General features: G+C 42.7%; 1 protein-coding gene across 2 annotated transcripts in view; it reads left to right on the forward strand.

The window, feature by feature from the left end:
* The window catches only part of OXSR1 (oxidative stress responsive kinase 1), a 93,429-nt gene that overhangs the window by 12,135 nt on the left and 54,449 nt on the right, over nucleotides 1–26,845 (forward strand). For both annotated transcript variants that reach the window (XM_057398283.1, XM_057398284.1), the window contains exons 2-3: nucleotides 7,832–7,944; nucleotides 18,249–18,357. In XM_057398283.1, the coding sequence (XP_057254266.1) occupies nucleotides 7,832–7,944; nucleotides 18,249–18,357 (222 nt within the window). The remainder of the gene's footprint in view (nucleotides 1–7,831; nucleotides 7,945–18,248; nucleotides 18,358–26,845) is intronic.

Below are 26,845 nucleotides of genomic sequence, written 5' to 3' on the forward strand. Positions count from 1 at the left end.
TGTGATATGCAGTGGGTGGGAATGGTTTGTTTTCCTCTAACCCCTCCCCATAGGCTTTAAAATTGGCTTCCTCACGACTGTTCAGTCAAATCTGCTTTTGGTTTTTGGCTTTGCTTAGGCTTCTTTGTTATAATAGATGATTTATTTCTTCCCTGTGCTATATTAGCAAGTATTTCTTTCCCTCTTCTCTACTCAATATTTTTCCACTTTCACTATAGATCAGATACTTCATGACTCGAGAGAGGGTGCGTCAGGTTAAACCTGGCCTCTTACTGTCTCTGCCAGGGTTTTAAATAGGGTATTGCCATCTTGCACTGTGCTTGTGTCATCCTTCAGCTTGTGGAGTAATAAACATAAAGCCCTGGTTCTTCTCACTACAGGAAATACTATTCATAGTAAATCTTTATCAGGAATGAGTGGTAGGAAGGTGTCTGGGAGTGAATGTGGCTGCGTTGGTGCAGCTCTGGGAACTTCTGGGGGTAGGTGTGTATCTGCACTCCCTGTATCAGTGTGGGAGGGGAGTGCGATTTGCTCTTGTCATTTTGTAGCTCTTTTGTTGTCTTGGCCTTGTGTTGCTCTGCTGCTGCTTTAGTTTCCCCCAGGTTTTCCCACCAGAGACAGAACAAAACTGGCTGAGTTCCCCCTATTTGCTGTTGCTTGCAGTGTTTCTAACAGCAGTGCTTAAGAGTTGGCTTGTTGCTTGGGTTCGCTCTGAGCAGTGCTAGAAGCACCTAAGTGATCCTCATGCTGATTCAGGGGCATAACTTCAATTCTTGCATCATTAAAGTTTGCAACACTCTTCCTGTGGTACTGGGCTGAGTAGATGACACTTTCCTGTGAAAGCTTTCTCCTTACTGTCAGACTTTTTTTGTCCTGTCGCAGTAGTAAGAATACATCTGAGTCCCATTACAAATTCCCTTTGAGTTTATTGATGCTGTCTGTAACTGTGAATGTGGATTGCAGCTTCCATTTTGTAGTAGGAATTTGACACATAGTGGGGAGATTGCTTGAAGAACTGTGACCGTATTTTATTCAAGGACCATTAACATTGCATTATTTCACTCTTCCTGAATCGTAGGGCTTGTGCCAGGAAGACTTTTGACATCCAGTGGACTCTTCTTACTAAGTCCTACTTGGGGAAAGAAGTATTTCTACCCTGTACTGAACTGACTATGAATTAAAGAGAGGCTTTTTGCTAGCTTGCTTTTAGAGGAGGCTTACTCTTTGCAAAAGGACTCTTTTCTCACCATAAACCTCAAGCAAGGTGGAGAAAATAGGGGCAAAACTTTGCTTTCATAGCAAATAGACCAAATAATGCCAGATCAGTCTGAGTTTGCAATCTGGAATTTAATTTCTGATTTAATTAGATCTGTATCTGCACTGTGTTCTGTAGCAACACTTAAGAAATTCTATTCCCAGTCTTGTAGCTTCTTGTTTTATTACTGTATTGTCCTTGGAACAAGTAACCATAGAGCAGGGCTCCCACAGCAACTTGGCATGAGGCTGTCAAAGAGCTGAAGCACCCATGGTTAGAGGTTGCTGTCCCTGTGCCTCCAGTGTCAGGCGTAAATACTGAGTCTGTGTTACAAAGCATTAAAGGTTTCCTGGGCTTTGGGTGTTCTGTCTCTGTGATCTGGAGCGAGGACCATTAATGTCACATACTTGACTAAGAGACCTTAGTGTGTGTGTGCATGTGATTCCACGGCTGGACCTTCTATTCATTGTTATTATAGATGTGTAATCCTATGAAAAGATCTGGAACGAAGCAGACTGTCTAATTCTTGATGCTTCTGCAGCTAATCGCAGCAGGGTGGTTTAACTAACCAGGGTGGCTGGTGTAACTAACAGGGTGTAAACGAAACCCTTTGATATGTCATGCCAGAGCCCACGGAACATGGTTCTGAATTTTAATCTTTTTGTACCTGAAACTGGATACCTGGAACCTGAAAACCATTGCTTGGTGCAGAGCAGCCTTGCAGGGAAGTGTTTTGTGTGCATTGTTCATAAGAGGAAAACCCGGGGGCACAATTATAAACAGAGCCTGCGTCACGAGCAGCTTTCTGGCTCCGCACTCCAGATAGTGGCAGATAGATTCCAGATCTCATTTAAAAATAGAGGGCTTGTGTGTGTGCTGGGGAATGGTGAAAGCAGAGGGCAGAGTTGTGCAGGGGTGTTTAGCTGAGCATGGTCTCATGCTGGAGAAGACTTGGGAATGTGACTTACAGGGCTAGACTGGGAGAGCTGGGTTTCTTCAGCCCTTGAAGAGCGAGCTGAGGGGGGGATATTGTTGCTGTCTCGATGATCTGGTGTGAATTTATAGAAGAGATGAAGCTGGACTCTAGAGATGCACAGTGAAAGGCCACAGTTGTGAGTAGTGTTGGGAAATCTGATTAGATGGTGAGGTGAAAAAAACCTTTTACCATATGGGTGGTCAAACACAGGAATAGCCAAAAAGGTTGTAGAAATATGTATTGTTAAAGATATTCAAAATTAGACTGAATTTGATGCTGAAGAACCTGATCTAACTGGGGATCTATCTTTCAGCAGCGGAGTGGGCTAAAGGCCTTCAGGGTTTCTTCCAACCAAAATTGCTTGTAACATTAATTTGACCCTGGAAGATTATATTTTCTCTACAGAGGGAATTTAATACCACACTGATGCACTGATGGTCTAGGACTGGTATGGAAGATGTCCCCGGTGGTTGTCACAGCTTTGTGAGCAACTGACTTACCTTTAAAGGTAAATTTTCACATCTCCCAGGGTACCTGAAACTCGGTTCCAGTAGTGGAATGGATTTAAAGATCAGGGAGGACTGTTCTGTGAGCACTCTTTCTATGCAGCTGGTTTGCCATTGCAGTTGGTTGGGATACTGTTCTAGAGCCAGAATTTGATGTTTGTCTTGTGACCATTTGGCATAACTCTTCCCGTTGCTGAAGCAGATATCTCTGCCAGGAGGATCTCTGGCTTCATTGCATTTGCCTGGGAGGGGGCATCAGTGCAATTCATCCCAGTGTTACTGCGAGTGCTGCAGTGTCCTTATGTGGCAGCAAAGATTCAGCTACCTTTGGAGCCAGAGTGTATATGAACATGCTGTGTCCTCAGGTCAGTCCCCTGTCTTTCCACTCCTCCAAATAGCTTTGAAATTACTGGTTTCTATTAACTTTTAACATAGATAACGGAGGGTTTGCTTCTCGAAAAAAAAAACACCAGATCCCCAAAACAAACAGCCTCCCAACAAACACCCCCAAAACCCAAAAAGCAAGCTTTGTGTAAGTTATATGACAGCGACTGCAGAAGAGATGGCGTCCAGCTTCCCTTGAAGGCTGGCAGTGGATGTCTGTGGGGAGTTTGTCTCAGCTTCTCAAGAAGTTCAGGATGGAGCTTTGGATGCTGAAGGTCCAGCACAGATCCAGGGGAGAGAACCTGGAAAATGAGGTTTCAGTAACTGAGTGCTTGGGGAGTTTTTTGTTTGGGTTGTTTTCATCCCTTTTGAGGTTGCTTTTATTTCAGAAAGAACCATTTAATCATAGCAACATGAAAGAAGGCAGGGTTAGAAAGGTTATGTTTTCCTCCTTAGGCAGTGTTTCCTAAAGTAGGTCGTGACCCTCTTATGCAGGAATTTTGCAGCTGCTATCTGAAGGGTTGGAACTGTATCTGAGAGCCTACAGAGGTGAAAGCAGGGGGTGTTAAACAGATCCTAATACCCACCTGGGGTCTCTTCCCTCCTCCCCACCCCCCGTCCCCCATCCCTCAATAAAATGATGTCCTGCTTTTCAGGAATAAAGCAGCAAGCATCTGGCCATGCCCACTTTTCTTTGTTTTGCTAAGCTGTTATGCTGGAAAAGATTAACCAGGGAGTGAATTTTCTCCGAAAGCTGATCTTGGGGAAGGCAAAGAGCTGCAGCACTGACCTTGATCGGAGCGTCTTGAGGTGGGGAGCAAGCATGGACTGAGCACAGGAATGTTAACTCAGTGCTGCCCATATTGCTGCAGCTGAGCAGCACATGGGACTGAGGCTGGCTCTGATTGCAGCAGATCTGCATCTGCTGGGAGGGCTGGTTTGTGTAAGTTGTGAACAAAAATCCCTTCTGCTGTTTTTTCTAATTAAAGGCAGCTTATATAAGGCAGGGAAATCTTTCCCCTTCCCTTAGCTGTGGCTGCCCCATCACTGGCAGTGTTCAAGGCCAGGTTGGACAGGGCTTTGAGCAACGTGGTCTTAAGGGAAAGGTGTCCATAGCAGGGGGTTTGAAACTAGATGCTTTTTAAGGCCCTTTCCAACCCATACCATTCTGTCTTTCCCCATATGTTTGTTACCTGCTCTTAAACTTTAAAAATCTTGCTTGACAGGCATTTTCTACTCCCTGTTGGTGTCATCATCTCTATCTGTGCTTGCTTTCACTTGCCAATGTGGTCAGCATCCTTGATGCAGCTTCTCTTTCTTCTCTTGCCACCCTGGAATTTCATAAACAGATTGTAGGCTGCAAAGCCTCAAGTGGCCATGTTGCTATGTTTCCTGTGCTCTTCAAAGAAGCATGGAAACCTGCCTTTGTTTGGTCCCAGAAGCATGGCACGCTGCTGCTGCTACCAAAGAGCAGCTTGCTTGTGGCACATCGTGCTGCAGCTTGGCTTAATCCTTGCTTGATATGCTTTTGAGATTTCATTGTTTCTCTATAATTAGTGCTACAGAGGAGCTGAAAGAAATGACGAATTAGTGGGAGAGGGGGGAGTGGGGAGAGCAGGTGGTAATCGAACTGAAGAGAGCTGCCAGAAAAGTAGGAGCAGCAGGGAATTAAATGGGAGGAGTCTGGAGTTCAGATGGTTCTGTGCTATGTACCCAGAAGGATCTAGTTTGGGATTTCATTGCTGTTCAAATAATGCCATACACTAATAACACATCAGGTCCCTGTAGGCTGGGGCATTGTCCAAACACTTAGTGAAGAGCAGTTTTTGCCCTGAAGTCCTAGTCAACATTGATCAGGTGGGCTTGAGGAGTAAGAAGGAGCTGTAGCATGCATGGTCCTGCTTTTAATTAGTTTGTATCTATTGTTTCTTGTAGTAACACCTTTAAAAAAAAAACCAACCCTAAACTAAAGCACAAAGCCATTCTTTGTGTAGTCACTTCTGTAAAAACCCTGGACTTCACTGTCATCTTACGATCTACAACAGTGGTATCATGTCTGCATTGTAAGAAGCATCTCTGCCAGCCATGCTTATGCAGCTGGGTTTAACTGGGACAAATCCTGATACGTCATGTGGGGCGAAGGAGGTGTATACTGAGTGTCTGAGAGATCCAGGAAGAGTCTTTGAGTACAGAGGCTCTTATGTGGATAAGAGCCATGCAAGTAGCTTTAGAGATGAAAATATGCATTGTAAAAATAAGTGAAGAGTTGAAAAGGGCTATGTGACATGACAGTTCTCTGGGGTGCATAGTCGCATGTTCTTACCACATCTGGCTTGTGTTTTCAGCCTCTGTCTATTACTATGCACAAAGACATCCAAAGAAAGAAATTGTAATACGAGTGCTTTGAATGTGTCAGCAGCAACGTTTCTTCTGGAATCTAATGTATTTCCAAAGCAATGATACAGGCACAAGTGTTTTGGTTTTCTTTGTTCTGACTTCCAAAAACCTAGTGCTAGAAAATGCAAACTTGCTTCTCCTGCCTTTTGTCACTGCTCCTGTATGCTCTGCCCTCTTTATTTTGAGTCACTTTGTATATTTTCACTCCTTCTCTCTCCCAAAGGAGCAGGTAGGTACTGAGCAGGGAGGAACAGGTCAGTGCTGCACAGCATTCCCACTGTGTGGGAATATCTGTGCTAGGGCTGCTGCTTTCGTGTTGAGTCCTGCACCTACTACCTGCAGGGCAAAGCAACCACAGGGAGTGTATGTGAAGTTTTGCTTTTGGGATGTTTGTACCATGGTTAGTGCTGGGTATTTCAGCCCTGCTCCTGGCAGACTAGTCAAACTCAGCTGTCAAACCTCCTCCCCTTGCTTTTTCGAGTGTTTTCTGAATGTCTGCCTAATGCTTCCATTGTCTCCACCCTGTGCTCAAGACCCTGCTTATGACACTCAGACTTGGTTTTCAAAGTCCCTTGTAAATATTCTTGCCCCCATAGCTATCACTTTTTTCCACCTAAATTCCTCCTGGTAGCTTTGTTTTGCTCTGCACTGTGAGTAGTGTCTGAATAAATGGCCTCAGTCTTGAACTTCTTAAAAACCCATTTGCTTCATGAAATAGTACAGCTTCAGCAGCCTTGCGAAAGGGACCACACGAATGTCCTGCACATTGCTGCCTTCAAAATGTAAATTCTTTAAGTGCAGGGAATGAACTGTCAAGCTGATGCTATTGCCCAAGGTGCACTTGCAGTGCTGTATAAAGTGAAATGAGACTCCTGTCGTTTCACTGTTGCAGGTACTGCTTGAAGATTAGAGGAGCAAAACCCCCACAGTTCAGGGCTGTGTAATTAATTTTAGTGTAACTTTGGCAGGGTTTTTCCTTTATGTTTCAGGGCTGGATTTCAAGCTCTTTCCCTCACCTAGCCCTTTGAGTTTGACCATGGCTTGGTGCAACTTGCTGCTAGAAGACTATTAATGGTTGTAGGGACCTTCAGTAGCCTTTGTTTGAAGATGAGATTGAAAGCTTTTTGTCCTCAGTTGTCTAAACCTTTTTCTACTAGGAAAAAAAAAGAGTTTGCAAAAATGTGCCTGACCGGTATTGCAGAAATCTGTAAGTAGCTGTTACAGTGTTAAGAATAGGAGATTCTGGTAAAATAGGCGAGTTACTCCAAAATGCGGAATAGCTGTTCTTGTCTGCCTCATCGGCCCAAATGGGCTCAGGAGTTATGCCTCATATAATGAGCAAAATACCTGTGAATTTATTTTTAATGGTATTATTTTAAAGTATTGGCAATAGGCAGCACTTGAGCTATTTTCTACCTATTCTAACCTTTTTTTTTTTTAATTAATTTGAATTTATTCCCTTCTAGTAAAGTGTGTAAATGCAGAGAACCAAGTGATGGGGGAAAGTAAAGCACCAAGGTGTCCTGTTGATGAGGTGTATGTTGCAACTGTTCATGAAGGCCAGCAAACACAGGCTTGACATAACTGGAATTTAAGTCTCACTGTTGCAAATTCCTTTTAATATCAAAGGATGCGATATTGACAAGCAATTTTAAATACATAGTTCTTATCTCTGAGCAGTTTGAACAACTGTATATTCAAATACAGTATTTTTTTCCTTATTGGAATTTAAACATTCTCTGGCTGTGGTTTTCAACCCAGACACTGAGGAGGTGTGCCTCCTATGTGAGAACTGGAGCTGAACAGGCTTGAATCGACTCTACCTCGTGTCTTTGCATGAAATGAGGAGAGAGTAGAACAGCAATTAGGACATAGAAACATCTGAAAAATCTCATTAGTGTTGGTAGCAGAGACTGGGGCTTGTTTCAGTGCTTTGGGTGAACGCATCAGGTTAAAAGTCTGTGTGACCTTGATGGCCTTTCTTTTAAAAGAGCACAAGAAGAATCACTCCTCTGTTATAAGTAAGCTGGAGTCTGGAGGGTTGTTTTTTTACCTGCAGAGCTATAATGATCCCACCAAGGGATCACAGAGATCCACTTGTTCCCTTTTGCTTAGCCCAGCACTTCAATGTTGCAGCTGAGCTGACCCTCCAAGTTGCACAGACCTGGAGCAGGGAGTGTTGTGTTGCCTTCATTGGGTTTTCGTTTGTCTCTCCTGTCTTTACTGACTGGCGTTTTTAATTTTGGTGTCTGATCTACCTTCCCTTCTGCTGAAGTCCCCTAAGATGTTCCTAACTCTCTTTTTCACCCACAGGGAGTGGAGCAACTGCAGTGGTGCAGGCAGCCTTCTGCGTTCCAAAGAAGGAGAAGGTGGCAATTAAACGGATCAATCTTGAGAAGTGTCAGACGAGCATGGATGAACTCCTGGTATGCAATTGAAATTATCTGGGGAGTCGTATTTTGGTTAGCATAATCCGTGTTTGCTAAATGCTCTAAACAACCTTTCATGTGATGGTGTGAAGAGTGAGGGGACTTGGCTGATTTCAGTAGAGACAGTTCAGTTGTCTGATTGTGGACATACTTAAAATGTTACTAAGATCTACTCCTGGAGAACTTGAGACTATTTAGAGCTAAGTCCTTTGTTCAAAACAAAGGGATTATACAGAGCTAATGTGTAAGTGTGAAGCTCAGCTGTTACCCACAAGAGCCCTGCAGTTTGAGGGGGATCCAGAGCTGTAAGATTCTAGGACCTTTAAAATTTAAGGGAATCATGTTGCTTTGTTCTCATTTTCTGCAGTTCTTCATGTTTTTTTCCCCTCTTTACCTGTAACAAGAAAACCTAAATGTGTTAGCTGTTTTTCCTAATCTCTTTCTGGTACTGATGTCAGCTAAAGGATCACTGACATATTGCAGGCTGCCATATGGAACTCAGAACTAATTCTGAGTTCTGGACAGTAGGTAGAGTCCTTTGGAGCTGTAGCTGTATAAATTTCTTCTGCTGTCGGCCTTATCAAAATTTTCATAATGGAAAACAATTTCTGGCATTGAGATGTCTCCACTGAGGATGAGAAAGCCCTCTTGGGTTAAACTTTCCATAGTAGATACTGGCAGGCCGGGGTTGAGGACAGGTGAGGAAGTGAGGCTTTGTACCACCTTTCCTTTTAAAGCAACTCCCTAGGTTTGTTTGTTTGTTTTTTTTTTTTTTAATCCTACCTGTTCGTCTTTCTACTTGCATCTTGACAGATTCTGTAGCATTACCTCAGGTGCTTGGTTTGGTGATTGCAATTAGAAAGTAGAACAGAGGTAGAAGTCAGGAGTCCTGGCTAGCTCTACACTTGTATGATCTTTAGTAAGTCACTTGAACCATGGTTACAGTTTCCATTTAGTGACTAATGCTGTTTTTACAATTATAGGTATCTGTAAATCTCCTCGTGTAAAGAGGAAAGGCTCCATCCAAGCTATTACGTTTTAGTGTGCCTGTGAAGGGCTGCATGTAGGACTCTTAAGATAATCTTCATTCAAATCCTCTTATAGCTCATGCTAGTGTAGGAGTTTGAGATCTCTTCTCTTTTCACAGTTGGTCTTTTTGTCCTGATACCAACCCTTGGTGCTCTTTTCAAGTCTTTTATGTGGCTTGTCCATACTACTCTGCCTCAGTTGTATTCCAAGCTCTATTTTTATAATGTAGTAATTGAGATTGTTAGTCTTTGAGTAATTGCCAATTCCAGCTAAAAGGGTTAGGTTCAGAAAGAGATGCTGTGGAGACTTGGCATGTAATTTTAGATAAGTACTTCTAATTGCGTATTTTAAATCTCTGGCTGACCTGTTCCTCACAATGATGTTTCTTGTTATGGGTAGGTCTGCAACAAATAGCTGTTGTCAGTTCTCCTAAGCTTCCAATTTTGAGACCAGATTTACTGTGGCTCCTTCTGTAGGCTTCTGTATGCAACTATGGATACTCCTGAACTTAAAATCATTGAGAGGTGGAGGGGGAAGAATGGTTCTGAGCTGTAGCAGCTTCTTGGGGCAGTAGTTGCCAAGGTGGACATGTCGTGTGAAGAAGTGTTTTCCCTGGGTTTGTTCTGAATTTGTCAGTGTATTGTCTGTCCTTTCCCAGTGTGAGAACCCATTTCCCTGCTCTGTGTGCTTACCTTCCCTGCTTTTTATCTCTGTATTTCTTCTTCCCCAAAGTAAATATTCTCAAGCTTTTCACTCTCATAGTCTCTCTTTGTGGCAGCTTCCCTGATCAGTTTAAATACTTGGTTTTGAGGAGGATTTTTTTCTTCCAAGAACTGTAAATGTAAATCCTTGCAGATTACAGTGGTTTTAAGAAGTAAGTGCAAAGAGAGCTATGATTAGTTCATACTGGGGTATGAACTCATACTGAGGTTATGTCTTCTCCTTCCTATTTCCTTCCTCAGCGCACTTAAACACGAACCTGGGCTTCTATTAAATCCATTAGCCTTCTGTTGTGCTGAAGGTGTCTGAGCACAACAGTCAGCTTATGGTAAACTTTGATGTAATGCCTAGGGTCAGGACAGTGCTCTTATGTTACAGCTCTGCCCAGTCCTCAGGCAGTGTGATTAAAAAAAGGAAAACTATGCCTGAATTCTTGTGTGTTTTTTTTTTTTTTTTCCTTATAGTGTTTCAGATCCATAGACTTCTTTATTGGTGCGAGTTTTTTTTTTTTTTTTATTCCCAGAATCTGCTTAGCAAAGAGGGTAAACCAGTGTCATGTTCCCTGGCAGAAGGTAAAGGGAGAGCAACAAACAGTTCTGCCATTGATAAGAATGACTTGTTTCTGCAACTCCTTCAGTATCTGTGCTACTCAGTGGCTGGTGTTTTTATTTCTTGAGATGAAGAAGAGGAGGAAGGTTAGTTTGTAGTGGGGTTAGGAAATGCACAGTGTCTATGACTGGCTAAATAGATGAGTAGCTTTGAGCTTCAAGCTTCTGTAGCAGCAGGTGCCCAGATGCCAGGGAATGTGGGCCCACCTCCCAGCTCATGGAGATGCTATGCTGAAGGTGATAAGTGGTATGACTTGGCTTGCTAAAGGTATTGATCTTCATCCTTTTATCTCAACATACACTTGAGCCATGTGAGTGGTCAGGGATAACCTTCACAGTTTGCGAACACTGTGTGACATTCTGGCTTAATGCAGTGGATTAATTTATTGCTGTTATAGCAATTTTGTTGTATCATGAACAAATTAAGGCTGTTTAGCTCTTCAGAAGTAGAGAATTGCTGTAAAGAATGTAGAGGTAGGAGAAGCACAGTACAGACATGTGGCTCTTTGTAGCTCAGGTACTGAATTAGGTGATGCTAGTCAGGAGTTTATTTCAGTGCTTGATTTCAGTCTTTTTCCCTGTCCGCTTGTGAGTGCTTCTGGATCTTTTCTAGACTGCAGGTGGGGTTCAGCTGGAAGGGACGTACTACATAGCTTGTAACAGTTCTTGCTCACTGGTGTCACTGGCAGTGGAGCGTAAGGAGAGTTGGTCAAGTACAGTGTTGTCTACAATTGATCTTGGACTTTCTGATTTCTTATTGAAGTTCCACTTCTTGTTTTGCAACCCACAGTTGTTAATTAGCTTAGGCAGCATTTGATGTGTGTTTGAAAACAGTCTGCTCGTGTGGTGTTATGTCACAGCTGGACACTTCACTGCTGTGTTTTGCTCTTGCATCTCCTTTCCTTGGTTTGATGCTGGTTGTATTGCTGCTGTTGCTGATCTTTGAAATATAGTGGTGCAATATCTGCCTCAAGCTTTTTACTTGTGTAAGTGCTTTCTTGCTTTGAAGAACTATTGATCTAAAAGGCTGTATATCTCCCCTCTGTCCAAAAAACTCTGCTTCGTTTTCATGCAATTAAAGCTGAGATAGCTTTCTTTCATCCAGATGGATTTTTTCCTCCCTGCTTTGAGTAGCAGATGATGTGGATTGTCAGCTTAGCAGTTAGTGGGAATGTTGAATGGGCAGAGAGAAACATAAGCTATTGGGTATTCACATTGGTCTTTCCCAGCTGGGGGGGACTGCTGCCTCTTCAGTTCCTAGGGTGACTCAACAGAAGACAGGTGCAGGAAAGATCATGTGAGATGTGGTGTTTCTGCTCACACAAAGACTCCAAACTCTTCCTAGTCCAGAGACTGATAGGACTAGCCTGACAGGTCTACGCACAAGAGGAGTGAAGTTTACTTTTCCATGGCTGTAGTCAGAGGGTAGTTAAGAAAGCCAAGGGAACAAGTTTAACTTCAGTAAAAAGAAACGCCCTTTTGAAATTCACAGAATTAACCTGGGGGAGCTTGCTGCAATAATACAGAAATCAAACATTGCGTGAGATTAAATAAATCAACCTATGGTTGAGAAGGTTAAATTAGATAGGATTTAGAAAAAGGATTATGAACTCCCATGGTTTAAAGCATAAGCCAACTGTTAACTGCCCAGGCTTAGTCAGAAGTCTTCCCTCTAGGCAGATAATTGTGTAACTGCTTGTTATAGGGTTTTACACCTTCTTTTGAAGACTTGGACAGGATATTGAGCTGGCTTTGATCTGACAGAGCAGTTCCTACAAGTGGATTAACTAGACTATAAGGTTGTTGGGAATAAAGCAGCAGACTGCTGTGGAAGTAGTACAGATGTTTCATCCATGCCTGTCATCTTACAGGAATTGCCATTTTAATTCCGTTTCCAGGCCTGAGGACCTTTACACTTGCTCCAGGAGAAAAAGTTCCTAAGTGTCAGTGCCAGAGAGTATCATGTATAATATGTGGCTTCAGTGTGGATATTTGATGCGCTGTTACGTGTTTCTTGCATGATGGGATTGCAGCTTTACAGGAAACTTAAACCAAAGATGAATACAGCTTGGTTGCGGTGTTTCTCAAAGCATCAACAATAGAAATCTTAATTACTGTGTGGGTTGAAGTATTTTTTTGTTTGTTTGGTAAAATTCAGTATGAACATCAGGATTAATGGCAGGTGAAATCCAGAATGCAGAATATCTTCTTTCACTTTGACTGGATGAGCATGAGGTGGTGCATGTGAATAACTTTAGGGACAATTGACTGCATGGACTAATCATAAATGCATTGTTGAGCTTTAAACACTGTATTGATCTGAACAACTATGAGGGTCAGTAACGTGTTAGTTAAGCTGGTGTTGCTTGTATCTGTCAGAAGTCAGTTGCTTGCCCATTCACTTTGTGGCTGAAACCAATAAATGGGTGCTTATAAGTTGCCGCACCAAAACAGTTTAAAACATCTGCTCCCTTCAGTGCTTTGTCAGTAATACTGCAGACCTTAAAGAGGGAAGGACAGCTGAATGATGCTGAAGAAAATAGCCACTGAAATGGGCAACTGCTGAATCCCTTGCTGTGGGGAGTGATTTGTTTCCATCACTTAAAAGTAATTTATGAATGAAGACTTTTTATACCTTTCAGAACTGTTTCTTTTCCACTGTTGCTCTGGGCGGGCTCATCTTAACACCTCTTTAATTGTGCCAGTCTACGTCCTGTAGCAACATCTTAAGGAAGCAGTTGAACTGGGTAATCCAGAGGTGGACATGGGATCAGCATCTCTGATTTTGAGCTTTGTGCTCTTTCCCCATCTCATTAAAAAAATGTCTATCAAGTTGATTGTGTTACAAGAACTTAGGGGTTTTATGCTGATGTTTGAAAAGGAGAATGAATTCATATTCTCAATTTTACTATCTTTTAACTAAACCATTAGAATTTCACTTGAAGCAAAATTTGAACGTTACAGCTGCCTGTGGGAACAGAGCTCTAAATCCTGCTTTAAAATGGTGAGGAGGAGCTTTAATGCCTTATACCTTGAGATTTCAGCTGAGAGATAAGTTCTTTGCTATCCATAGTTGAAGCATTGGTGTATTCAAGGGGGAGATCACATCTGACCTGTTTGATTTCATCCCTGGTATGCTTCTCTTCCCCAAATCTCTTAAGGTAATGATTGCCTTCAAATAGGGCAGCCAGGTTGACAGCTTCCTGGAGTCCTCTGAAATTGCAGGTAGCCACATAAAAGCATACTACTGCTGTATTGTATTTCTTGAGTTTGTATCAATGTGTAGGAAGTGAAACTAAAGCATGATTTTGCATCTTTGAAGCATGCCTCAAGGGCAGATAAACACGAGGAATAGAAGGTGATGATAGGAGCTGAAAATACCAGGAAGGTTCAGCTAGTAGGTTAAACACAGCCCTGCCTGCTTTGTATCTCTGCTCCTCTTAACTCAAACTTCAGTTGTGTGTCAGTGGGCAAATAAACCCACTTCTGAAATAGCAGGTCCCCAGGAGTATGTCTGACTTACTGGAGACTAATAGGTTTCTTAGAATTCTGAATTATACTTCACAGCAGCTTTATTAGTGTTTTGCAAGTCTTGAAATGCTTCTTTTATTGCTGACAGAAGTACTGAAAACATTTGTCAGAAGCCTTAATAGAAGACATGGAGGCCTTTATAGCTAATCTCAGTCTATTTGCTTTTGGTATTTGACGGTGCAGATATTTTTAATATCTAGCCCAGGGTGAGCATGTAACCATCTCCAAAACACTGCCTGTGTCTAAACATGCTTTTATTGGTAATTCATTTCTCTAGAGCTGAGCAGAAGGCAGTGTAATTTATGGGTCTTGAAAAGGGGAAATTGGGCGTAAGGCTATGTCTCATCACTGAAGCTATTTAGTGTGAGGGATGTTGGTGTGTAAGCAGTGGATAGAAGAGCTGTCCCCTGGATCTGCAGGTGGGCTGAGAGGTCTGTATCAAGTGATCCAATACAGTTGGCAGAGTGGGAATACAGCAACATTTCCAGCTGAGGACTTGTATATAGCAGCCCAAATAAATTCTGATGTTTAGCACTGATGCTATTACAGAGGTGTTGGAATCTCTGTGATGTTTACTGGGAGTCTTCCAATGTAGTTTTGATACTAGTGAAAATCAGGGGAGCACAGTTGTAACTCAGTAATTTCTTCTTTGTGTAATTTGTAGTCCTGTTAGGGAGGAGGTAGGGGGAGGAAATCTGCCTGCTATAACTTGGTTGTGTTTGAAGAGCAGCGAACTCTGAAAAACTTTTGAAATAGTATTAAAGCTGCACTTACTACACAGAAGGGCTGTTGCTGCATTTTATCCCTCTTGTTCCCTCTGTAAGTATGCTTTTGAGAAGAGCTCCCTGGTGATCCTTTACTTGTATTCCTGTTTTAACTACAGCTCTTCAGCACTGTGTTTTTACTGCTGTAGCACAGGCTGTTGTACATACAACAGAATTGGCTCAGTTTCAACTACACAAGGAAGTGTTTTAACCGCAAAGCCCACTGTGATTTGCCATGATCACTTAAAATCAGTTGTATGCATTGAGCCTTCAGGATGTTGGTACCCTCTGTGGGGGTGAAGAGGAATGAAGCTTTGCTGCAGCCAGTATGAGATTAGCCTAGAATGCTACTGAAAATGCTGTGGGGGTCTGCGGGCGAGAGGGAAAGTCTGACTGCTGCTCTTTCTTATTGATACTTATGTAAAACCACTGGAAATCATGGGCTGTGATGCAGTTAATTATTCAGAGCTGTGCTGCACTGTGAGAAAGTGTTTAATCTGCCCATGTTACACATCCACTAGCTGACAGAGATGTTTAATTGCATACATCAGGTTTGTGATTATTTATTCTCTCTTTGTGCACCAAAGCATATGACAGATTTTAACTTTTTTTTTTTTTCCCCTTTATAAACTGTACTTCCCAGCCTGGTGAGCAGCCTGAGGTAATGAGCAAGAGAGGAAGCTCTTGGAAAATAATAGTAACTAAGCATCACGGAATGCCAGCAAAATGTTGTAGTTCAGTGCTGCTCCAATGGCAAAGATGTGATTTGGGTCTAGGTTCTTAAGTAAACTTGGTCCAGACTTTGTCTTACTGTTTCCAGAATTCCAGTGGGGTATGCTAATATATATAAAATATGCAGTGTTTGTTTATGGTTTTTGTGCTACTCTCTTAATCTCCCAGGGATCTGGTTCAAAATATTTTGAGTGGTTTAGGTAAGAAAATACGAAAACAGCTTCTCTAGATCATTTATGACAGTGGTGGCTTTATGGCAAGTCTGGCCAATGGGACAGTTAACCAGTCAGTGTCCTGCTTGCTGCTTTCCACCTGTGCTCTACTTGTGTATGTGTCTAATGACCAGAGAGAGAAATTAAGGACCTGGATTTGCTTGCATGTTTAAAAAGGGGAGTAGAGGGAATAATGTTTAAATTAAAAACCTCAGGCTGAATGCTGACTTCAGGGTCTGGGACTGAGATTGTCATGTTTGTGGATCCCTTAACTAGGGCCTCAGACAATGCTCTGAGCAAGACCAAAATCACAGAATCGTAAGAATCACAGACGCATAAAATCACAGAATCACAGAATGGTTTGGGTTGGAAGGGACATTAAAGATCATTCAATCCTAACTCCTTGCCACAAGGCAGGGGCACCTTCCACTAGACCAGGTTGTTCCAAGCCCCATCCAACCCGGCTTTGAACACTGCCAGGGGTGGGGCAGCCACAACTTCTGGACAACCTGTGCCGTGGCCTTACCACCCTCACAAGAAAGAACTTTTTCCTTACATCTAATTTAAATCCACCCTCTGTCAGTTTAAACCCTTTCCCCCTTGTCCTTTCCCTATGTACTTTTGGCAGAAGCCCCTCTCCAGCTTTCTTGTCAGCTTCTTTAGGTACTGGAAGCTGTCCTAAGGAGCTTGTCCAGGCTGAACAAGCCCAACTTTCTTAGCCTGTAGATGATACTAGGGTATGTAAATGAATTCAGAACTCTTAGCTTGATGAGATTTGGGAAGGTTGTTTGAAAATCAAAGGTGTTACCCTTGTGTTTCTACATAGCAGCCCAGAACTTCCCAACCAACTGGGTTTTGTGCAAGGAATGTAACAGGGCACAAACCGGTCACTGAGTCTGACCTGTGTTTTCTGGGCCTCAGTTTCCATCCATTCTCTGGTAGAAATACGAAGCAGGGAAGTAAAAAGAACACATTTGTTGCCAGTTTTGTCAGGGGTTTAACTTCTGTGTTGTGAAGGATCTGACTAGAAGACATTAAGAGACTCAAAAGGTGCTGATTGATTTCCTTTTTGAAAAATAGCTTGATGCAAGTGAGTGTTTGCAAGGAAGCTGGAGTTGTCAGAGTAAGCAGAGGATATTGTTTCAGGCTGTATTTATTTTCAGAGAGTGGTTTTTAGCGAACAAGTATGCTACATGAAGATGAATAGCCTGCTCCCTGCTCTTCAAATATCCTTTCCTGTTTTGAAGGATTCTTCTTTAATCTTCTTATTGGAGTTTCCTGGAAAGCTGGTGCCTCTGTGGGGAAGCAGAAAGAGGAACTAATTGCATTTGATTCCTCAAATGCACCTACTCCCTGAAAAGCAGTATTAAAGTGGATAAATCAACATTAGCATGTTTCTTTTTAGCTGTGATTGCCAGCCAAACTCTTGCCAAGGGGGAAGCAATGTGCCTTTACCCTGTATTCAGGCACAGAGCTTTGTACATGAGCAGAAGAATTTGGGGTGTCCTAGACATGGGGGAATCCTTCTCAGAGCTTTCTCCTGTACTTTGGTGCTAGGGAGATCTTGTGCTCAGAGGGAGGAATGGATCAGGGTGTGAAGGGGTCTTGTTCCCCTCCTCTGTGTGTTTGAGGTTATGGTGCTTGGCTGTGTCTGTCTCATGGGCAGGGAGCTGACAGTGAGATTGATTTAAACCTTTGTAAAGTAAGTGGTATCCATGCATTCAGTGCAGGAATGTCTTAGTTGAGAGTAAAAGTTTAGGATATCGGGGAATGAGTGTCTAGTGTGGGTGATGCTGGAAGGTACAACTTGACAGGCTGGGGGCTTGGCTGGAGCTACCAGCTTGGCTGAAGCACAAAGGCCCAGCTGGGTGTAGTGCAGGGAGCCAAGCTTGGTGTAATGGGTGGCTTTTTTCTATGGACAGTCAAGAAAACACTAGGCTTTCAGTCTAAACTGGTGATCTGTGCTTGCATAATGAAAAATGGGTATTGTCTGTAATGTTGTTCCCCCATAACCTGGAAAACCTCAACCCTTAATGCATAACCATATTGAAAAATAAACACGGTCAAAACTCAGACAATTTAATATCTGAGCATATTTCCTTTTGTACTCAATTTATAGTGGCTAATGACTTTCTAATCTCAAACTGATTTCCTCTTCTTCCAGTATGACAAAAGATACAGCTGTCCTTTGTGCCTTCAACCTGATTGAGCTCAGCCATCTGCTTTCCTGCTGGGAAGAAACATTAGGAATAAGAGGCCTTTTTTTTTCCCCAGAGGCAAATATTTCCCTTTCTCATCCAAATGATAGTCTTCAACAGATTAAGCATCTGTTGTGTCATGCCTCACTGAAAGGAGGAGTCAGCATGAACTTCCTGGGTAGCAAACTCTATGAATTTTGGGGGGTACTCTGCTGTAGCTGTATGCAGGTGTTCTAGTTCTGACCATTATGTTGCCCTTGCCAAGGGATTTTTGGCCAACTTTTTCTTTCTTCTAAACAGTCAGGAAGAGCACCCTAAAATACCTTAGGGCCGTAGTATGATGCAGGCTGAGTGTTAAAGAGTATTTCTGGATTTACTGTGTTTATCTTCTGGGTACCCTTTTTCTTTGCACCCTCTTTGAGCATTGTGTCTTGAGGAGGATAACTTCTATGCCCTAAGAAGAATAATCACAGGGTACAACTGATAATGATTTATTTTTCTCTGCAGAAAGAAATTCAAGCCATGAGTCAGTGCCATCACCCCAACATCGTATCTTACTACACATCGTTCGTGGTGAAAGATGAGCTTTGGCTGGTGATGAAGTTACTTAGTGGAGGTGAGTGGTCTAATTTCTTTACCCTAAAAGGCAACGTAAAAAGCTGTCTTCCTGTAACATGCTTTCCCTTGTTTGCCTCCTAAGCTTCCTCTTTGAATTAAGACATTTCACAGAATCATAGTAATTTATGTTGGAAGAGGCCTTTAAAATCATGAAGTCCAGCTTTGAACCTGGCACTGGCAAGCTCACCACTAAACCATGTTCCAAACTGCCACAGAGTTTCTTCATCTTGCCCTGTAAGTGTAGGACAAGCTTTTGAGTTGGAGAAGTGTGCAGCTGACCTCAGCGAGCCCAACAGTTTCTGCTTGCTTTCCTATGAGAATTGCAACTCCTCTTGCAAGGCTGGTTCCTTGACCTTTTTCTCATTTGCAGTTTAGAGGCCTCCATGGTGCTGATGGCTTGTTGGTAACCAGCCATTCCATTGATGTTAACTCATTTATGTGGTGGCTGGCCTTGTGAGGAACTTTAAATCACCTCTATTTTGAGCAGAGTTGTTCCTGTAGTATCAGTGTATGGCCTTAAAAAGGAAGCAGAACATCATTGTTGGGTGTAGCTTGGTTTGTATAGTATCAGTCCTCAGAGCTGGGATTACATTGCCTGCTTGTTCTAGTTGACAAAATAACTGGAAATACTTGGGGTAATTTCAAAAGACTGCCTAGTTAACACAGAGCCAGGGAAAATTCCCCTTTCTGGATTTATTCTCCAAGACACTAGAGAAACAGCCTTTTTTTGTTTGAGGAAGAGAGTTTGAAAACTTCTTGTCAGTAATGCTTTATTTGATGTCCTAATATTTTCCAGGATCTCTGTTTAAGTTAGTCAATACAAGAAATGAAATCAAGTTCTGGGTGATGACACAGAGGATTGTTGCTAGACCTTAGGCCTGTCTTTAGGAAGACTTGATTTTCCTGGCACCCTAGCGAAAAGGAATTGAAAGCTGAAAAGAAAAACCCTGTTTTCTTGCTTTTCAAAAAAAGACTTCTTGGCTTCTCTGTTCTTGGCTTATTACTGAAGGGACTGTGAAATGCCAGAAGATGATGTGGAAAAAATCTGGCTAAACCTGTTGGCTTTTTCCACAAGAGCTCAACAATGACCATAAAACGTGTGTCTTTGAAGATCATCTTTAGAGAATTTTAGCAGTTCTCTTGAGGGCAATCAAATTTCATGCCAACTTAAGTCTATCTTAAAGGGCTTTAATGTCTCATGAGCTCGTGTGTCATTAAGTAATACCCTCTCTTTTCTGGGAAGGATACATAACAGGTCATTAAAGATATGATGGCTGTTTGTGTGTAGAAAAGAATCCCCTGCCAGTTTAGTGTAAGTAGTTTAGCTGTGTGTATAAAAAGTGTATCTGTGGGAAGGTTTTCAGAGTAGGAGGAAATGGCATTTCAGGGGTGCAGGAGAGGCTGCAGCAATATTCTTGGCCTTTTTCAAGAGAGTTTACAACCTCTTTGAAGAAAATGTGCAGCTGTCTTCACTAGCATTTTCACAGCAGGGTTCTGTCAGAACCAAGTCAGGATTAGCCTCAGCCTTGAACCTCCAAATGTTGTTTCTGTAAAGGCCACACTGGAAAATCTCTAGAAAAATAACCATTGCTTCAGAATCAGCCTCTTGGTAATGTGAACGATGACCTGTGTGTCATGTAATACTTTAAATGTGCTTCCTTGTTATATTGACTGATAACTGACCCTTGTGTAGCTCTGGCATTAAATGTGGCACTTTGAGTAAAGCTGTGAAAGCTCACAGCTTCTTACTGTATTGCATATGTTGAAGACCAGGGTCATACAATAAAAGACTAGTAGCAGTGTCATGAGTCCTCCTCTAACATTTCCATGAACCATTATTTTCTCACTTGAATCAATCGGGGGCTTGGGAAATTGCTTAAACTGGCAGAAAACCTTTGAGAAGGATCTGTTGCTACTCTTAATGCAGGAGGGTACCTTGAGGTATTTTCCAGCTGTTTTCATGTTACACTTTTTTCATGGCAGTACTTCAGAAGTCTCGTTTTAGCTCTCAAGCAAATTCTACAGGACAGTGTTCAGAATGGAGGAGAAACTTGTGTGTTGGAATTTTCTGACAGAAAAGCTTTTTCATTCACTTTTACTATTTCCAGTTGTTTTTAGGCTGAGTGATTTATGTAATGAGACACTTCAAAAACTGCCTCTCATTCCTTTCAGCTTACTTCTTATCAGTAATAAAGTGGCTAGTTTTGTGGTGATCTGTCATCCAGTGGGAAAAATAATGACCTGAGTTTCTCAAGAGGAAAAACCTTTGAGCTTTTTTTTATAAACCAGAAAGGAAGGGGGGAAATAATACTCAGGGTGCACTGAACTCTTTCATTCTATCTAACTATTCAGAGAGCATGGGCTGAGATTTGTACATCCCAGTAAGCACATATGAAATGTTTTGGCATCCTGTATCTTGACTGTGGCTTTTGTACTTAAGACTTTCTTCTGGGTAGAAGTTCAGAATCCTCTTGATTTTCTTCCATCAGTGTCAGTGTAAGCTGGCATGTGTTTTCAGGCTGAAACTAGTTTTAATTTCAGCCTTCTTACACTGATCTTATTACTTAGATAAACAGTCTGCAAGACAGAGCAGTCTGTAATGCAAGCCTTTTTTTTTTTTTTTTTTTTGTTGTTGTAGTAAATAGAATTTATTTTCTGGTTGCAGTCATTCTGTTGAAATCTTAATCTAGTCATATATGCAAGTATATTAGAAATGTCTCTAGGGGAAAATACTCTAAATCTATGAAGCGTTATTGTCTTGTAACAGTGCCTTGCTCCTTTGAGTAGGTAGCTGGTGTACTCAAAGGTAGCTTAATTGCCTGACTGGCATTGCTACTGGAATGGAACTATTTGTCTCTGCTTTGCAAGTATTACTGGTGGAAGATACCATTTTCCATCTTTGAAAGTCATCAGCAGCAAGGAGGTAAGGGGCTGGTGAGCTGGTGGGGAGCAACATGTAAAACTGATGATGTGCATCAGAGCCCAGTCAAACAGGCTGGTTGAAGTTACTACTGAAAGTTTGAACTGGCAGATTTGATACTGAAGCAGATGCAGAACATAGCTGTTGCTGATGGCAGAAATGTGGCTGTGATGATACCCAGCTGGTAGTGACAAGGGTGCTGGTGCATCCAGTTACTCTGACACCCTCTTTCAGATCTGGTGATGTGTGCCTGAGTAAGGTTTGTGAAGTATCTGCTGTTCCTCTTCCCTTAAGTAGAAATTTCAGACACTTTCCTCCAGTGACAACACTGTTTGTAGGGATCTAAGCTTAGCCATGTCAGCTTAGTGTCCCAGCCTTTTTGGTCCAGTGTTGCTCTAAATTAAACTCCAATGGCTATTTCTAGACAGCTGCTGACCTGCTCTTTGCCTTGTTGGCATTCCCCTGTAATTAATTTTACTCATGCCTTTTTAAAGTCATCTGAAGCCCAGTCCTGCTGTCTAACTCTATCTCCTAACTAGCTTTTTAGTAGGAAGAAGAGCAGCTGTCCTGTTCTTGTGCTTTTTCTGATTTTGACCTGTTTGCTTCTCTAAATTCCTGCAGATTTTAGTAAGAGCTCTTATTTCACAGGTGACCCAAGGCTGTCGCTATCTCTGCAGAATGGTTGCTTATATGAAACAGCTGTCCATGGTGGCTTGCTATATGCCAAAACAATTCTTACTGTCTTAACCTACAGCAGATGAGACCTCCAAAATATTTTTAAACTGTGAAGATCCTTTAAATATTGAAATATTTCCAGATAGGGCTCTCCAGTCTTCTGCCTTCTTGAAGGCTTCTAATTAAATCTGCAAAGGACATTGCTGCATTGAAATATTTAAATGTTTTAATTTCCCAAAAGTTTCTAAGATTATCTATTCACTTTTCCTTCAGCCTTGATCTTTATTATCTGCTGAAGTGCTTTTGCCAGCAGTTGAGCAAGCCAGACCAAAGGGGAGGCATGGCAAGTTGTATGCTTTCACCAGGGAGATAGGGCATCTTTTTCTACTTCTGCCTTGTTAATCTCTCATCTCCCCATGCCCAATTCCAGCAGTGAGTTATGAGCAAAGCCAAAGCCACAGGTTCCTAGGAATCCTTATGTTCATGTTGAATATTTTGTTAGAAGAGAGCTATGCTATTTTGAGTCCATCTGGAACGGTTATAAAATTTTATTTGTAGAGGCACATTTTCAAACAATTAAGGATGGAGTAAGTCAGAAGCAGATGTTACGGACTGTACATGATGGTAGAATGCAGAGTGTGTTGATACGTTGCCACTCCTAGCTATAATAGGAAAAGCATGAAAAAAGTAGTTTACCTTCAGATTTTCTCCTATAAATGTCTCAGCCTCAATTGCAGTAGGCTGTTTTGCCCTCTTTATTGTATTAACTTGCTTCCTGCCCTAATCTTCTTGTCCGTCCATGCAAGTGCTCTGGAGGGAAGGAGGCAAGAAGTGGAAGCCTCCTCAAGTCTCCCTCTGTCCTAAAGTGGTTTAACCAGGGTAAAGAAGAAACTTAAGAACTATAAACCCCAGCAATCTACTTAAACGTCATTTCCTTTGTTTTGTATAACTTGTTCTTTCCTTTACTTCAGTACTCTTTTGCTGTATCTGTGTTCTTCAGCCCCAGAAGTACCAAATCCAAGCAGCTGTTCCTTCTTTCACATTTTCTTCCTCTGGTTGTCAGAGGCTGACAAGATGCAGATTCAGTTCTTGGCTCTGATGACAGTCAGTCTCACTGAAACCGCTGGCTTCTGAGATGTCTTAAAAGAAGCAGCAGTGAATCCTGTCAACTCCCGGTTCTCATGCAGTGTGTCAAGCATCAGTGTCCATCAGATTTGGGGCAGATCTTGGTTCTCACAAAATGGTGTAGTGATCCCCAGCACCGTTTTCCAGGCTACTTATGCCAGGCCTCTAAATGACAAATCAATGCAGGTAATGTTACCTGCCTCTTTTTTTTTTTTTGTTCAAATGAAGTTAGAGTATTAAATTTTCTTATTCTACTTGCCAGACAAATTTAAAGGAGTTGTCTTGATGTATAACTTGGCCTGTATCTTTGTCCTTTCACTTAGGTTATAGGATAACACGCAAGATGTGGTTCCCACAGCAACTAGCCCTGCTGTACATTTCGTTTGCTTCTGGGGTCGTGTGAAATTCCACCTGCAGTACTCCTGCATTTGTCTGTGATGGCTTGGCTTCGCGAGCAAAGATTTGGGAAGGGCTTTAACCACGCTTACTTACAAGCACGATGACCAAGGGCATGTGGGATATGCAAATCTGGTTGGAAAAAAGGGTGCTTAGGCAATCAGGAAGTGTCTGACCAGGACTGTCATCTCCTGAGCGATCTTGAGCTACCCATGCGCTGGTCCGCCCTCATGCAAGGTTGAATCTGCAGCTTCCCATGCACCTTGTCACCTGCCATTTCGACCCTCACCTGTCCATACAGACAAGTGAGAGTAAGCCCTTCCAGCCTGCACAGTGGATTTTTTAGGTGAGGGGCAGCTTGCGCAGAACTGGCCCCACCCTTTAAACCTTTAACTGCCACGGCCTAGCTAGCTAGGATGGTGACAGCAAAGTCCACAGGTCGTAGGTGTTGTAAGAGTGTCCTCTTTGATGGAAGACCATACAAGGCTAGACAAGCTTCATCAGCCCGGGTGTGAAAATAGGAGTTTTCCTTCTCCTATGAGGAAGGCTAACGAAGATTTGGGAATAGCTTTACCCACACATTCTGAACAAGACTGTCATCTCCTGGGATCCTTCGATGTCCGCTCTTCCTATCATTGTGAAGCAGAATTCACCAAGTGTTGGATTGTTCACCCACTAATAGGGAACATGAGCTGGCATTTATCTGTAATCTTGTCTAAACAAGCTTTCTTTTCTGCTCAGGTTTTCGCAGTCTTCTCTGCAGCCCCTTGCCCTGAAGCATTGAGCAGTGTCACTGGTGGCTGTCTGAATACTTCCTTCCTCTCCTGAGGAGGAGCATCAGAAGTGGGTTTTCTAAATGCCATTACATGTGCCTGCTAATGTAGGTGAGGTCAAAGAATTGCTTCGGATTTCGAACAGAAAGTGTTGATGTTTGTGATGGCTTGCTGTTGAAAGTGAATCAGTGGAACAATTAGGACTTCTTGCCCCAAGGGTGCGATTACACAGAAGTTTTCTTCAGCAGCAAAGCAGGTTTAAGAAGTTCCTGGCTTCTCAGTCTCCACCCTGCCTGGAAAACTGTATTACCAGTTACTGCAGTGATCTCATTTACAGTGCGGCTTCATAAGCAGATCCTTTGGTGCAGCAGGGAGGTGGTGAACCATGGAACTCTTTACTCTCATTTTGCTGTGGAAGAAAATGCCATAGTAGTACATGGTACGGAGTGTTGGACAGTTTTACTGGGTACATGTATGACATGCAAGACAGGACTGCATTTACTAGGTTTCAGAACAGACCATTGCGAATGGTCTGCCTGATGGCAGTATACAAAAACTGAATATCCCTCTCTTACAAATTCAGGATATTGGTCTGCTTGTGGGTTTCCTTTGTCTTCATTGCTCAGACACTGCTGATGTAGGGGGAAATCATAGAATCAACTGGGTTGGAAAAGACCTTTAAGATCATCAAATCCAACCATTGCCCCAGAGTCTGCCAAGTCTACCACTTGGTTTTTGGAAGGAGCTGGCTTCTGTAGATCAAGTCAGGCTTAATTGGATATTCTCTAGCCATGACGAAATGGGGAAGGCGAACTGAACTTCCTGTTCTTTGCTCCTGGGGGGCAGTGCAGGGAGCAGTGGGATGTCTGTTTTGCTTATGCATCTGGACAAACATTAGTTTGTCTGCTGTAGAACTGGCATGAACAATATGGACTCCAGAAAAAGTTTTTCACTGCCTTTTTGTCCTGCAGCAGCTATAGGTTGGGTTTTATCAGGTGAGGGTCAGTTTATGTACAGCTAGTTCCTGGTGACTTCCGCTACCATTAGGAGCTGTTGCTTTAGCAGTTCTCAGAGCAGACTAGGAAGTCTGGGAGTTTAAGCAGAAAAAGCACTCAACTTTCAGTTGCTGTGCAATTAGCACTGGGAGATTGTGCTTTACCTAGCAGATATAGTGCGGTTTGCAACTGGTGTCAGAATATACTGGGGCACTTTAATGCTGAATGATAAATAATGCTAAATAATCTATCAGATTGCACAGTATCTTGCAGGCTTCCTGTTGGTGTGCTGCACAGTGTATGTTTGATGGGCAGGAGTTTGTTTATAGCTGCATTTTTTCCACATCAATCTCTAAATGTCCTCTCCTTTCCTTTGTCTTCTGTTTGGCTTTGTGAGCAGTTGCTCATCACCAGACTTCTTTAAACATCCTTACTAATGACAGCATTATTTATATTTACATTTAAGCTCCAGTTCTGGCTCTTCTCTCTGTCTTGTTTTGTCTTTTCCTGATATGCTTCCCCTTTTGGGCTTGGGAGAGCTTTTCAGTCAGCCTCAGCCAAACTTATTTTTTTTTCTCTCACTTCAGGCTAATCCTCCTGTTCCATGAATCTGTAGCTTCTACTTGTGTGTTTCTTATGAGAAAAATCAGGAGAGAACTGTTGTAATCAAACCTGGTGCCATGTATAATATCACAGAATGGTAGAGATTGGAAGGGACCTCAAAAGATCGTCTAGTTCAGTCCCCCTGCCGGAGCAGGAACACCTAGATAAGGTTACACAGGAATGTGTCCAGGCGGGTTTTGAATGTCTCCAGAGGAGACTCCACAGCCTCCCTGGGCAGTCTGTTCCAGTGCTCTGTCACCCTCACTGAGAAGAAGTTTCTTCTCAAGTTTAAGTGGAACCTCTTGTGTTCCAGTTTGTACCCATTACCCCTTGTCCTATCATTGTTTGCCACTGAGTAGAGCCTGGCTCTATCCTCGTGACACTCCCCCTTTATATGTTTATATACACTAATAAGGTCACCCCTCAGTCTCCTCTTCTCCAAACCACAGAGACCCAGCTCCCTCAGTCTTTCCTCATAAGTGAGATGCTCCACTCCTTTAATCATCTTCGTTGCCCTGCGCTGGACTCTCTCCAGCAGCTCCCTGTCCTTCTTGAACTGAGGGGCCCAGAACTGGACACAATATTCCAGATGGGGTCTCACCAGGGCAGAGTAGAGGGGAAGGAGGACCTCTCTCGACCTACTAACCACCTCCCTTCTAATACACCCCAGGATGCCATTGGCCTTCTTGGCCACAAGGGCCACAGTGTTGGCTCATGGTCATCTTGTTGTCCACTAGGACCCCCAGGTCCCTCTCCCCTACACTGCTCTCTAACAGGTTGTTCCCTGACCTATACTGGAACCTGGGGTTGTTCCTGCCCAGATGCAGGACTCTACACTCTCCCTTATTATATTTCATCAAGTTATTCCCTGCCCAACTCTCCAGCCTGTCCAGGTCTCGCTGGATGGCAGCACAGCCTTCTGGCGTGTCAGCCACTCCTCCCAGCTTAGTGTCATCAGCAAACTTGCTGATAGTACACTCAATTCCCTCATCTAAATCA

This window comes from Pezoporus wallicus, unplaced genomic scaffold, assembly GCF_028554395.1.
Source record: "Pezoporus wallicus isolate ANWC-B61680 ecotype Strahan unplaced genomic scaffold, APGP_CSIRO_Pwel_v1 contig_7237, whole genome shotgun sequence".
Taxonomy (NCBI): domain Eukaryota; kingdom Metazoa; phylum Chordata; class Aves; order Psittaciformes; family Psittacidae; genus Pezoporus; species Pezoporus wallicus.